General features: G+C 46.1%; 2 protein-coding genes across 2 annotated transcripts; one reads left to right on the forward strand and one right to left on the reverse strand.

Annotated features, from left to right (window-relative positions):
• Nucleotides 1,428–5,523, reverse strand: LOC8064642 (branched-chain-amino-acid aminotransferase 5, chloroplastic). Its single transcript, XM_021464093.1, has 10 exons — nt 5,101–5,523; nt 4,900–4,997; nt 4,163–4,340; nt 3,896–4,072; nt 3,685–3,816; nt 3,500–3,598; nt 2,858–2,974; nt 2,400–2,495; nt 2,173–2,285; nt 1,428–1,819 (listed from the first exon to the last, which is right to left on the reverse strand). The coding sequence occupies exons 1-10, from the start codon at nt 5,506–5,508 to the stop codon at nt 1,699–1,701; spliced, it is 1,539 nt and encodes a 512-aa protein (XP_021319768.1). The 5' UTR covers nt 5,509–5,523; the 3' UTR covers nt 1,428–1,698.
• Nucleotides 10,952–13,014, forward strand: LOC8064643 (aquaporin PIP1-3/PIP1-4). The gene is made up of 4 exons (XM_002446884.2): nt 10,952–11,551; nt 11,695–11,990; nt 12,110–12,250; nt 12,696–13,014. The coding sequence occupies exons 1-4, from the start codon at nt 11,218–11,220 to the stop codon at nt 12,789–12,791; spliced, it is 867 nt and encodes a 288-aa protein (XP_002446929.1). The 5' UTR covers nt 10,952–11,217; the 3' UTR covers nt 12,792–13,014.

Raw genomic sequence — 14,169 nt, forward strand, 5'->3', positions numbered from 1 at the left:
GCAAATGCTGTTAATCTCCTTTCACAGGTCAGAAACAGTAGCAGGTAAGCAAGCTTTATTTGCCTCATGGCTTGATGAGTCCTCGCCAACATTTCAACAGGTGGTGGTTTCTCAAGGAAACGCACGAGAGAGAAAAATTAAGGTGTTGTTTAGTTTCGAAATTTTTTTTGATTTGTTTATTGTAGTATTTTCATTTTATTTGATAATTAATATCTAATTATAGACTAATTAGACTTAAAAGATTTATTTTGTGATTTATAGGCAAACCGTGTAGTTAGTTTCTTGTTTTCGTTTACATTTAATGTTCCACATATGCGTTTAAAGATTCATTTAACGGGTGAAAAAAAATTAGGTGTGAAACTAAGGCCTTGTTTAGTTTCACGCAAAATCCAAAAAAATTTCAAGATTCCCCGTCACATCAAATTTCGCTGCATATGCATAAGCATTAAATAAATATAGATAAAAAATAACTAATTATACAGTTTATCTGTAATTTGCAACACGAATATTTTGAATATAGTTAGTTCATGATTGGACAATAATTATCAAATACAAACAAAAGTACTACAGTATCAAAAAAAATTCACACAACAAGGCCTCAACAAAAGCCTAAGGTCTTGTTTAGTTCCGAAAAAATTTCAGATTTCGGTACCGTAGTATTTTTGTTTTTATTTGACAAATATTATCTAATCATGGACTAATTAGGGTTAAAAGATTCATCTCGTGATTTATAGGCAAACTGTGTAATTAGTTTTTATTTTCGTTTATATCTAATGCTTGATGCATGTGCTCTAAGATTTAATGTGACGGAAATCCTGAAAATTTTTTAGTTTTCGGGGTGAACTAAACAACGCCTAAACAACGCCTAAGCTGCTAGGCCGTCTCTCCTCTGACCTGCAGTTCATGGGTCTGCCGTCCTGATGAATTGACATTGCGCGTCATCGCGCGCTGATGCAGGCTGGTTGTACTGAGGCCTTCTTTTAGTTCACTCCGAAAACCAAAAATTTTTTAAGATTCTTCGTCACATCGAATTTTTCGGCACATGCATAAAGCATTAAATATAGATGAAAATAAAACTAATTGCACAGTTTATATGTAAATCGCGAGACGAGTCTTTTGATCTTAGTTGGTCCATAATTGGACAATACTAACCACAAACAAACGAAAATGCTACAGTAGCGAAATCCAAATTTTTTTTCATATTTTCCTAAAAAAAATCTTTTCGCATTTTCTAAAAAAAATCTTTTCGCATCTACACAGAGGAGACCAGATGGCCCCAGGTGCAGGGCTCTCTGTTCACTGTTCTGCCTGCTGTAGCCATTATTGGCAACATGCTCTCATGTCTGCCGTGTTGCAACCTGACCAGGCACGATCCTGAATGCACGCCCGGTAGGCCGTAGTCCTGCCTATGCCCAGCAATCCAAATGTGCCAATAATTTACACATCGCTACATCAGAGAGCCACATGTGTGCACAATGTTTATGGAAAGGAATATCATGGTTTGGGACACGGCCACACAGGTAAGATACATCCACTTTATTTACACACTAACAGTGTGCCCAATGCCTCTGCTCCCAGGGCAATGATATGATGTGCGCGCGAGCTGCACGACAAATGGCTGTTGGTAGAATTGGGACTTGTTGAGGAAACGGAAATAATAAGAGTTGTAGAGCTCAATCATCATGTGATAGAAAGCTGCTAAGCTAGCTGCAACGTCCATCCCATTCTGTCCTCCGTGACACCTTTCTGGATAGCTGTGAATGCGGCGTAGAGTTGCTGAGACACGGCTCCGGCCTCCTGGTTCTTCCCATACTCCACTCTGCAATGGACAGGGAATCAATAGACAATGAACATTTATTGGTTTCAGGTTTCATGAAAGCGCAACAATTATCTGATCAAATTGAGGAGCACATTTCTTTTTCTTTAGTGTCGAATTAGGCTAGCAACCGAGTTTTTAAATGAAAATGAATCAACGACACTTTTAGTGGTCAGATACTTGGAACACATATGTCTGTACCAACTATTTAGCGAAAATGCAGGTCCATAATTCTCTTGTCTCGTCAAATGCTGCTTTTAGGCACTTATAACTCAGACTAGTACTTAAGTGGAGGTTCAGCATTTCCTCACACACTCGAACTACTGAGAAACAAGTAGTTTAGCTGAAGTACTTACCTTCTTCCACGGTAAGTGATGCTCCCAACAGGTGACACTACAACAGCTGTTCCTGTACAAAAGACTTCATCAGCCCCAAGCAGTTCATCTATTGTGATTGGACGCTCCTCAACCTGAAAAATATTTTGTAACGGACAATGAGAGAAAAAGGCAAAGACTTTTACATGTCAAATGCCATCAATACAAATTCAGCATGAGCAGAAGGATGCCTATGCCTGTTGTGTTACCTGAAATCCAAGATTTTGAGAAATTTCAATCACACTTCTCCTTGTGATTCCAGGGAGAATTGTTCCCGTTAACAGTGGAGTAGAAATAACATTGTCCTGCCAGGAAAAAGTGATGACAGCTCTAATACCATCTATGCATTTTGTAGAAATTCTGAACTTGATAGCTAATTTATGTAATAATTGTAGACATCTCAATAGAGTGGTAACTATTGAGGATAGTATGCATAGGACGTTTTCCAGTTTGCTTACTGAACACCACCAAAATGCTCACTGTATCATTGTCAAATGCATGACTAGTAGATTACACAGATATACGTAGAATCAAGTGGCAACTTCATTGTTAAGACCACAATTAAACTCCCTCCAAAGTTTTATGATGTGATTGAATTTGCTTTATGCCCTCATTCCTAGATGCACCTGCAAAGATGAGCAACCTAAACAATGTTTGACATACATACCTTCACCATGAATATATTACAAGAAGAAACTTCCTCAACAAACTTATTATGGATTGGATCTAGGTATAAAACATCAGAATGGCCTTTCTCCTTGGCTCTTCTCTGAGCACTAACAACCTGTACACGTGCATCACTTATCAAGAACTGCACATAAATGTACTAATGTTTCTCAAGGCTAAAGGTTGCATTACACAATATAAGTTTATTTGTTATAGGTGTAGCTATAACCAGAGAAACCAAGTTATATATTTACATACACAAGGGACACCAAACTAATGTCAAGAAGGTTTAAACGGCACAGCACTAAAATGATATAAATTGAGGGTTGAGTCAAACATAAATAAATAGGACAAACAGCGGAAAGCCAAATCATATGTAGAGAACCAAAATCCAAATGTGTCATCTAGGACAGCGTTCTTGAACTGGCTCTAGGTTCAAGTTTATAGCAAAAATCTGGGTTTAAACAGGTTGAAAAAGGTTTTAAAATTCCAGGTGTGTTTCAGATTCAAAACACAGCAACCTGATGGATTGATGTTCATTACCAAATTTCTTTATGGTTTTCTTTGTGGAACTGGTTTTCTTAACCCTGAAGTAAAATGACGAACCAGGAGAATGCTTTCAAAAATCACATTTGCGCATTACCGAAGCATAGTTCCCAATAGTCTTTATATCACCAGTTCCACCAGGTGCAGCACGGTGGTATTCTTCCTCAGTTAACAAGCTGATTGGAGATAAACCATCCTGAAAGTAAACAAGAAAGTTCTTACAGATCTAGTAAAATACAACACCAATTGTAAGCAGAAAAGAAACAAGGTAAGATCACTGACCTTGAAATAATGCCCAACTGGGCAAACAAACACAATGAATGTGTACTGTGGGGCAGGTGCCACACCAAGGATAGCCCCACTTCCAATTAGCTGTGGTCTGATATACAAAGAACCTTTACCAAAAGGAGGCACCTGTAATGGAGAACATAATGGTGAGAAGGAGAGATGTGTCACATAAAGTTATTCAACAAGAGATGTCCAACATCCTCACCCAATGCTTGTTTGCCAGAACAGTTAGCTTCACAGCTTCTAGGAATTGCTCTACACTTGGTGCAGGCATGCATAACCGATCTGCACCAGTTTTCATCCGCAGTGCATTTTCATGTGGACGAAAAAGAAGAATTGATCCATCCTCTTTTCTATGTGCTCGTAGACCTTCAAGCAATCCCTGCGGAAGTTTAATAAGCATATTAGAGCATATCAACATATTGTTGAAAAAGGACCATGGTTCTTCAACTGATATGCAGAGTTCTCAAACCTGACCATAATTCAGCACAGCGGCTGCTGGATTCAGCTCAATTGGCCCATACGGCACCAATTTACCATTTGTGAACACCCCTTCTGAAGAACAGCTCATTAAATACATGAAGTCCGTTGGGATCAGTTGAAACCCAAGAGCATCCCAATTGAAGTCAGCTAGGTCCGGGGTCCCTGTGCTGAAACACAAAACTCACATGAACATATGGACCCATAATGAAGCTAAAACATCAACGGGATGATTAGTATTGCAGCTGTTTGTAACTGAGTCTGCGAGTACTGAGTACTATAACAACTTCTAGTCACAAAGTTGATTCTTCATTTCTTTCCTTGCCAACATGCTTATGATCTATGCTGTCGATTTGTGCACCTCATCATAGAAAATGGATCCACCTAGTTTTTACCTTATGTAATTTAGCGTAGTACTGATACATCATGAATGGATCCCCTCCCCCCATTGCAACCGTAAATGTTGGCATTCTCAAATTTACCACTGGACCCATAACCAGCATGCCATTCACTCAGTGGCACTGTAGCAGTCATAACTCATAACCAGGGGGGCAAACGTTTTCAGCGGCAAATTTCCAATTGTATCACCAATGCAAAACTAAAATATTATTCAGTCCTTCTTATTTTGAACGAAATCATTCAGTACTTTTTGCTAGTTAATATTAGGCCTAGTGCATTATCCCAAAGCAAAAGGTACACAATAACAAAACCAGAAATGTCGAATCATACTTGTATGCAGTCGCCATCAGAGTGGAGAACCGGCTCCTTCTAGCAACAGGGCTTGATGAGGTGGAGGAGACAGTGCAGTATGCCGATCGGCTCCAAATCTGCATGATTAACGTTGTGGCGTCAGAACAAGCGGGCGAGCAGATGACATTGGGGCGGCCGCGTGCAGCCAAAAACTGATGATCTTGAGCAAAGTAAACTCACTTGACGGGAAAGGAGGCGCGAGGATGGCACCGCGCCACGGCCGGAAGAGAGGGACGCAGAACTGGGGGCCGCGCAGGTGCGGAGCTCCATTTGTAGTCTGGGCGGAGACCCGTGACCGGCGACCGGGGGTAGGTAGGTTTGCAGTTCACTGGCAGGTTCGGTGGGGATGAACGGACGAGGAAGTAGACTCGCGTGGCCGCGGCGGCTGCTTGGAGGTTGGGATCGCGCGATTGCCCGAATTGTCCGACGCCGTCGAGCCGCCGGCGCGTTGCCATTGGTGATTGGTCGCCTGTTTCTATTACCGAATTTGCCGGGTCGCAGTCTCCGACGCCGAGAGGGGGCGGATGCCGGGTTCACGCTAGCGTCCAGTGCATGACGCGTGGGGCACGGGGCGTCCGGGTCCACCATGTCGGTGAGGGTGGGTACGATTTGTAAGTTGTAACTTGAACGGGAGCATGGAAAACCGCCGCCCTTGTGTTGACTGAACGGAACGGTTTTGTGGGCCACGGCGCGGACAAGAAGTTGGTCCATGCAAGGGACTGGGCCTCACATCCAGCATGGGCTTGAGTTGTGATCTGGGCCGGCCTAGCAAGAGAAATGGGCCTAGGAAAGGTTCATGCCTCTTGCTACGGGCTCCATGTCAGACGAGCCTCATTTTTACATGGATTTCAGGCAGACCGTGATAACTAAAACATACACACTCATGATTGTTCAAGATATATAGTCGCAAAAAAAAAGATTATAAAAAAGAGTCCTGCAGAGAGATTCAAAAAAAGAAGAAAATTTCCTGCAGAGGAAGCGGCAGCCGGAGCAAATGCAAACCTCAGAAATCAGAATATGCTGAGCAGTTTTACATCGATCGATGCATCGAAACAATCGTGTTAGACGACAACTGCTAGGCCTAGTAGAGCAGTAACGAGCGAAGCAACAGACGATTCAGGTTTGAAAGTGCCACAATTCAGGTTGTGGTTCGTTTTCTCACTTGGGCCTTGGCCTGATGTAACTTCCCCGTAAATATATACTAGTAGGAAGGAATGCAGCTGCGCCGGCCGCGGGGCATGACGGCGTTGTCTCGTGCAGAGCAGCCCATTGGAATTCGGCCCGTAAGGTAACAGCAGAACCGACTATCCAGCCAGCCAGGATTCATGGGCCGGGTCGTCCATATATGGAGCCTAAGGGACAAGACAGAATGATGATGAAAAAAAAAATCTCCAATGCCGTAAAAGAATTCCGGTTTTTGAGCTGTGGCGCTAGCGCTACGTGCGTGGCATGGACAAAAGATGCGGCCTATGATGACTGCACGGGAATCAATCAATCAATTCAAGTAAACAAAGGAGCCGATAAACCTGTCACACACTCGTGCCGCCCGTCGTGCGCGCTCCCCCGCTCCTGCGGATGGCCGTGCTCGTAAAAAGACGCTAGCCCTCTTCACATGCACGCGATGGTTGGTTTGCGCCGTGATCCGCGTGCCTCGTGAAAACGAAGCCAGCAGCCAAAAGAGAGGGTTCGAGAGGCAACAGAAAAGGGGCGCGTGCAAACGTACGTCAAGGGAGGAACTATTGCATGGATGGGTACGTACAGTACAGTACGTGTGCTCCCTCGGGATTTTCTTTTTCAATTCCAATCCCAACAAAACGCGCATGGTATGGTACGTATACGTGTGTGGTCCGAGCCCTGCTGGGCGGCTCACGTACGCCGTACGCTCTGGCCTCCAGAATCCAGATTCCCACGAAAACGAAACCAGCCCGACCCGGCCGCCCAGCACGTACTGGTGCTCGATGGCAGCGCGCGGCCGCCGCCCGCGCCGCGCCATGCCGTGCCGTGCCGCAAAGCTTTGGAAAAACGGGCGCCCGCGCGCCGCGCTCTGCTGCTGCTGGTGGTGGTACCGGGGACGAATGATCCGTCCGCGGATCAGGACACGACCACACGAGCGACGCATGCACGTATGGGCGGTCACGGCGGTGGTGCGTCCAGTCGCGTTGTACCGTTTGTGCGCGCACCACCGCCCCGCCGAAAGATCCATGTCGTCGGTGGAGTCCACCGGTAAAGATCAGTGCCAACGCTTCGTTTTCGTCGCAAACTTGCTGTCCCCTTTTACCACTAGTGTGTGGTGTGTGTACCAGTGTCGCTTGACTGGGAGTAGCGCCGGCAGATCGTAGAGTGTGAAATATTCGTCTTCTGAACCTGGTGATTAACCGATGCATGTTTCTCGTCGTGCGCGACAGGTCGAAAAAGAGAGGACGAAACGAGACTAGACTAGAGAGGGGGGCCGGGGAGGCGAGGCGAGGCGAGGCAGCGCTGGCTGGAGTTGTCGTCCGCACATGCTGCATGATTCGCAGTCTCCGGATAAGGACGACGTGCCGTATCATATCATATCGTATGATATCACAGCTAAGCACAGGCTGTGCTGTGCAGACGAGGCTAGCTATAGCGCCTTGTGCATCAAACCGCGATGGATGATTTCCGCATACAAATTCAGATTGTTGCGTTGCGTTGCGTGGTCGAACAAGGAGAGAGGAGCGTGACTACGCTGGCCCCATCATCACAGCCTCTCGGCGACTTCATTCATTATGCACGACGACATTCCTTCTCACGAGCTGATAGCACATCATTGAAGCCTCGACGAGTTTTTTTTTCTTTTTTGTCTACCTCATCCCAGCTCAAAAAAGAAGAAGAAACCAGTAAGAACAAAAAGAAAAAACAGAGAAAAAGTCTTCGCCCTGGCAGTGGTTGCAGCGATGCTCGCCCCGTCGCCCGACCATATATATATCAATGGTTTCGGATAGCTTTGTTTACGAGCTCGCTCGCAATCCTCCGCTAATAAGCTCCCCTCTGGACTAACCTAACCAACCAATCATTCCATCCTTCAGCTTCAGGGTTGCTCATTTAACACAAAATTATCGTTGCCAACTCGTCAGCATCGGCCGCCGGAAAGCAACGTTTGTCTGGCGCAAACTAGAACGTACGGCAGAACCAGAAGCGGAGGCCGCCCATTTACGTAGGCCGCCGGCCGGGCGCGCGCGCCGACCCGGTCGGTACAATGATGCGCTGGAGACAAGGACGTGGACGTGGCTGAATTGTGCTGCTGCAACTTGTGGCCCGGATGAGACGGCCGGCGCGCGGGGATATGGACGGTTCTGGACGACCGTTTGGCTGGCGAGACGGCGTGGAAAAAACCCGCAGATCCAGGCCCCGCTGTTTTACTGCTGCCGAAGTGTGCGGCAATTGCTGATGTTACTGTGGAACAAGAAGCAGCCTAGCTCTGTCGATCTAACGGTCTCTGCAGGCCCTAAAAGCTCGTGCGCCTAGCAGCAAGAGTACCAGCATCTTGTTATTTTCTCGTTGACACTCGAGTAAAAATTTTTACATTGACTAGACTTACAATATACTTTCACATAGTTTCGTTATAAAAAAATGTTTCTAGCTTAACCTAATGATACTTATTAGGTCCCATTAGTGGAGGCCTAATCAGTTTCCACTCTAGCTTTTCCATGTACGTACTATACTACTATAGTAAGGAATCAATTTTCTCTCTCTTCAATTAGAAGTCGGTGAAACTTCTGGCTTCCAGTGCTCCCTGTCCGTCGGTCCTCCACGTACTATAGTAAGGCCTTGTTTAATTCACGAAAACCAAAAAATTTTTAAGATTCCTCGTCACATCAAATATTTCGCTACATGCATGAAGCATTAAATATAAACGATAATAAAAACTAATTACATAGTTTAACTGTAAATCGCGAGACGAATCTTTTGATTCTAGTTAGTCCATAATTGGATAATATTTGCCACAAACAAACGAAAGTGCTACAGTGGCGAAATCCAAAATCTTTTTGCATCTAAACAAGGCCTAAGAGAAGAAGCATCAGATGAAATAATTCCAACGCACAAACGTTTCGTGCATGCCTTCTACGAGTACTCCTTGCGTCAAAAATGAATATAGTATTAGGCTATTAGCTAGGTGCTAAGTCAGAGCATTCTCATTTTAACCAACTTTTGACCAAAAAATACATATATTTATTATATGTTTTAGATTTATTATATAAAATATTTATTTGGAACCATGATTGCTGATGTTATTTTTGTATAAACTTGAAATTAAAATATAGTTAAACGTTGATCAAATCTAAGGGGGTGTTTGGCACTGCTCCACAAACTCTGCTCCACAAACTCCACTATGGAGCAGCTCCATAAAAAACTGGAGTTCGTGGAGTACCTCTTTAGGTGCTCTCACAACTTCACCATTTTTTCTCGAACTGAGTGCGTGGAGCTGAAACTGTTTGGCTAAAAAATATGGAGCGAAGCTGAAAAACATGGAGCAGAGCAGTCCCAAACACCCCCTAAAAGTGTCAGTAATATAAGAACGGTCCATGTATTCAGAAGTGTACGTAGTTTTTTTTCTTCTAACTATTGCTAATAAATTTAAGTAACAGTACACGTGTCATGAATGCACGATATATTACTCTATGGAGACCGTATTCACTGTTTTCTTTTCTTCTCCCAGAGGGAGAGTCTACCGACGAGCCTGGCGATTAGGTTCACGTTACATCGCCGCCCCAAATTCAGAGTCACGATTAGTCCTTGCCCTCGAAAGAAAATCGAGTTCAGTACCGCGAGAGTTGCCCAACAATGTGACGTCCGCGCGCAACAGCAAAGTATGGAGATGCCGTCCCTCGTCGAAGGAAAAGCCACTACTGGCTTAAACTAATTGCATTTTATTTCCCCTCATCTCCTTTTTTGCGCCATTGTTAGCATAGAAAATGCGATGACAACTCATAGAGGACGGCTTGGGGCTGTTGTGACAAAAAGAACAGATAGCACGACTAATCAGACGACTGAACAAACCCCACCATGGGTGCCCTTTTTGTGAACTTGCGATGTGTGCATCGGGGCATGTACTATATCCTGCCTTTTCCCCTCATTTTCGTCGTACCTTTTGTGCGCTCTACAAATAAAATCCTTGAAGGGCACAGTGTATCCTGGAGCAAAGAAACCAAGCACGCAAAATAGCAGTGAAAGATTTTCTTTTTTGAAAAATTAGCAGGAGCACTACTATGTCATATAAGAAGAAAGCAGAATTGGTTTACAACATATAAGCCTTACATTTCAAAGTTCACTCGAACACAGAAAGCCTTAAGAAAATAAAAGTGACTAATGGAGACAATTCTAGCTTCCCAGATGTTCTAATAAAAATATCGAGCTCTTCCTTAATCAGTCTTAATACCTAGGCCGGTGTGCGCGTTTATCTCTCAAAAAATCTCTGATTACGCTCTTTTTAAATATTTCAAGTCAAGTACATCAAGATGGCCGCCGTTCTTTTTTGCTGGGATGCTTTATCCCTCAAAAATTCTCTAATTACGCTCTTTTCAAATATTTCAAGTCAAGTACATCAAGATGGCCGCTGTTCTTTTTTTACTGGGATGCTAACTTCTTCCACCAAACTTGCATAGTATACATCTCATCGTCGACGGCAGTGAAAGATTGTCAACGAAGAATCTAAATGAGATTATGAACAAAAAGGCAAGGGAGAAATAAACTCCGTGCATGTTTCACAATGGACTGATGCACAAGCAGGTTTCATGTATTATTATTATTTCTATATTATTAGGGTCTGATCTGATGGACAGTACAACCGGACCTCCTGCCCCATGTTGCAAAATCCTGCAGGTTGTATGAATATGATTGGTACCTCCATTGACAAATTCACAACTGCTAATTGCTGAGCAGTAGGGAGTATATTTCTGAATTATCTTGCAGACCGATATTCTTTTTAATTTCCAGAAGATATGGTTTATTAAACCTTAACTATTTGCAGATAACAGCAGGGCAGCAGCAAGCCAACGACCATCCATCCCGCTCCTCCTCTCTCTGTCAGGCTGTCACCGTCCCCACCGCCGTCGTCCTCGTCACCACACCTCACCACACCCGTTGCTCCCACTCCTCCCCTCTGCTTCCAGAACCACCTCCTCGCCACCATTGCTGCTGCTCACTATAAGACTCTTCACTCCCGCTGCGACACAAGCACCGCACCATCTCAGCTCAGCTCAGCAAGTAGCTTCTTCTAGCTCTAGCTAACCAAGCTCGGTTGCTGCAAGAAGCTAATAGTAGCCGGCGCGCGACATGGAGGGGAAGGAGGAGGACGTGCGCCTGGGCGCCAACAAGTACTCGGAGCGCCAGCCCATCGGCACGGCGGCGCAGGGCACCGACGACAAGGACTACAAGGAGCCCCCGCCGGCGCCGCTCTTCGAGCCCGGTGAGCTCAAGTCGTGGTCCTTCTACCGCGCGGGCATCGCCGAGTTCGTCGCCACCTTCCTCTTCCTCTACATCTCCATCCTCACCGTCATGGGCGTCTCCAAGTCCACCTCAAAGTGCGCCACCGTCGGCATCCAGGGCATCGCCTGGTCCTTTGGCGGCATGATCTTCGCCCTCGTCTACTGCACCGCCGGCATCTCCGGTACCGTACACCACCTTCGTCCTCTGTTTCTTTTCTTCTAGTTTCCTCCTTCCTCTGCTTGCCTTGCCTGCCTCGTCGTGTGTGCGTGCTAGCTGCTGAGATGTTTGTTTTTCCTCTCTCTCCCCCCTCTCGCAACTGTGCAGGCGGGCACATCAACCCGGCGGTGACCTTCGGGCTGTTCCTGGCGAGGAAGCTGTCGCTCACCAGGGCGGTCTTCTACATCATCATGCAGTGCCTGGGCGCCATCTGCGGCGCGGGCGTCGTCAAGGGGTTCCAGCAGGGGCTGTACATGGGCAACGGCGGCGGCGCCAACGTCGTCGCGCCAGGCTACACCAAGGGCGACGGCCTCGGCGCTGAGATCGTCGGCACCTTCGTCCTCGTCTACACCGTCTTCTCCGCCACCGACGCCAAGAGGAACGCCAGGGACTCCCATGTGCCGGTGAGTGTTCGGAGCTCCAGTATCAACCTTGACTGCTTACTTGTCCGTGCCTCTCCTCTCCTCCGTGGAAGCTTGACTGACATGGTTATCGATGGTTTCTTTGTGGGATGAATGAACAGATCCTTGCTCCGCTCCCAATCGGGTTCGCGGTGTTCCTGGTCCACCTGGCCACCATCCCCATCACCGGCACCGGCATCAACCCGGCGCGGAGCCTTGGCGCCGCCGTCGTTTACAACCAGAACCATGCCTGGTCTGACCACGTGAGTGAAAACAAGCCTCTTCTCCCTTCATGCTGTTATAATAAGTTGTTCCACTGCCTTAGCAGAATTGTTTAGCTTATTGGTGGAAGTAGCATGACGAGTCTAATCTGATCGATCGGATGAAATCATCCGAAACTAAATAGTGAAATGGAGTCTGGTTAGGTGTTACAAAATTGGGGAGTGGCTACAACATTCAACTGCCACAAAGTAGTAGAAAGCATTGATCAGTAGCAGCTTTCTGAAGGTCCAAGCATGATATGATAGGATATAATATCATAAGCATTTGTTGGTTAATTTGATTAGATTATGGAAACCTGCCCTTATCCGAAGGGTGATGCTGCTTTAATGTAGCAGCCATTCAGCCAACCACTACCTTCTAGGACAACGACCTGCATTAGCGCATTTTATAGTACATGCTGACCTCAACAATTTCTGGCTTTTGCAGTGGATCTTCTGGGTCGGCCCCTTCATCGGCGCTGCCCTGGCTGCCATCTACCACCAGGTGATCATCAGGGCCATCCCGTTCAAGAGCAGGTCTTAAGTAAACCTCCTGTTGCTTTCAGATGCCGCCGATGGAATTACTCGTATTCGTGGTTGTTTCCAATGCCTACAATGTTACGTGGAGTTCCTCCGTTCCTCTTTCAAGTTCGCTCTGCTTTTATCTGAACTCCAGACTTGTATAATTTCAGTACCCAATTGTGTAATATGCCACCGCTGTTATGTGAAATGAAAACAAAAAAAAAAAGTCTTTGAAGTGATGATGAGATAGTCGAGTTGAGTCATCCATTCGGCTCTGATGTTGCCCTTCTGCAATGTCTGGCCAATGGCCAAACCCTACTGTGCCTCGGCCAGTAGGCAGCGGCGTCTCAAGCACAAACTACAGCACCGTGACAACGGCTACGCAGCGCAATTGCTCTCAAGTTGGCGGGGTTTGGCGATTTGTTCTCAAGTTGGCGGGGTTGGCGCCGGCGAAAAGGACGATGATGAGTCACCCCACATTCGCAGCGGCCGGTGCCAGGCACCTGCCACTGCCAGGGTGGGTGGAGGACTGGTCCTTCTCATCCCGATCCCGGCGCAATGCTACAAAAACCAGCGCGGCTACACCGTGGCCGATTCTTGTTTCTTCCTCGCGGGCCGCGCAGCCGGGGAGACGCCGTTCAGTTTCATCAGCCGCCACGGGCTGGTTGCTCTCGCCATTACTGCATATGGTGGTCCGGTCCGGTCCGGTCTCGCGGTGCCTAGGCTGCGGCGTGAGCGAAGGTGATCGATACGAGATTGGTCTGGTTCCCTTCACCCCAGCTCCGGAGCATCCAAGGTAAGTAGAAAACACTTTAAAAGCCTGCATCATCGGAGGGCGGAGAACTCCGCGAGGTACCGAGGCGCATGATCGCACGGCTGCGATGCCGTCGAACGGGCCACGGGGGTCGCAATCGCGGACACGACATCGGACCGCAAGGGCCAACGGGGGTCGGGGACTGGACCATCGCCTAGGCATGCCAGTAACTGCCTGGCAACCTGATGCACAGCTTCGTGGAGCGGGGCAGAAATCACCATTTAGGCAAGAGGCTTTTACTTTATGTCCTACTACTAGTTGATAATTATAAATAAGTTATTAAAAAAAGTTGGGTTCTCATAAGTGTCACTGCTCTAAATTCTTTTGCTTTCCACGCCACCTCTATCAGATTTAGCCCTAACAATGTCAAACCGTGAGTGTAAAAAGTCAAAAATATTCTCATGCCTGCCTATGTAATTAATTTTTTTAGCGTCTTAATGATCTAAAATAAAAAAAACTTAGAACTAGAAAGTTATAGATCTTGACGATATCTATAATTTTTATATAAAAATTCTCTTCATTAAATTATGTAAATATAATTTGATATAATTAATATATCTTAGAAAAAACATATTTTTTGTACGGA

The sequence above is a fragment of the Sorghum bicolor genome, chromosome 6 (assembly GCF_000003195.3).
Source record: "Sorghum bicolor cultivar BTx623 chromosome 6, Sorghum_bicolor_NCBIv3, whole genome shotgun sequence".
NCBI lineage: Eukaryota > Viridiplantae > Streptophyta > Magnoliopsida > Poales > Poaceae > Sorghum > Sorghum bicolor.

Excerpts from the sequence above, each read along its gene's own strand:
- LOC8064643 (XM_002446884.2), top strand. The coding sequence starts at position 11,218 with ATGGAGGGGAAGGAGGAGGACGTGCGCCTGGGCGCCAACAAGTACTCG. Across the intron at positions 11,552-11,694 it reads CTGCACCGCCGGCATCTCCG|GCGGGCACATCAACCCGGCG; the intron begins GTACCGTACACC and ends GCAACTGTGCAG. Across the intron at positions 11,991-12,109 it reads CCAGGGACTCCCATGTGCCG|ATCCTTGCTCCGCTCCCAAT; the intron begins GTGAGTGTTCGG and ends ATGAATGAACAG.
- LOC8064642 (XM_021464093.1), bottom strand. The coding sequence starts at position 5,508 with ATGGTGGACCCGGACGCCCCGTGCCCCACGCGTCATGCACTGGACGCT. Across the intron at positions 4,341-4,899 it reads CTGATGGCGACTGCATACAA|CACAGGGACCCCGGACCTAG; the intron begins GTATGATTCGAC and ends TTTGTGTTTCAG. Across the intron at positions 4,073-4,162 it reads CTGTGCTGAATTATGGTCAG|GGATTGCTTGAAGGTCTACG; the intron begins GTTTGAGAACTC and ends AAACTTCCGCAG.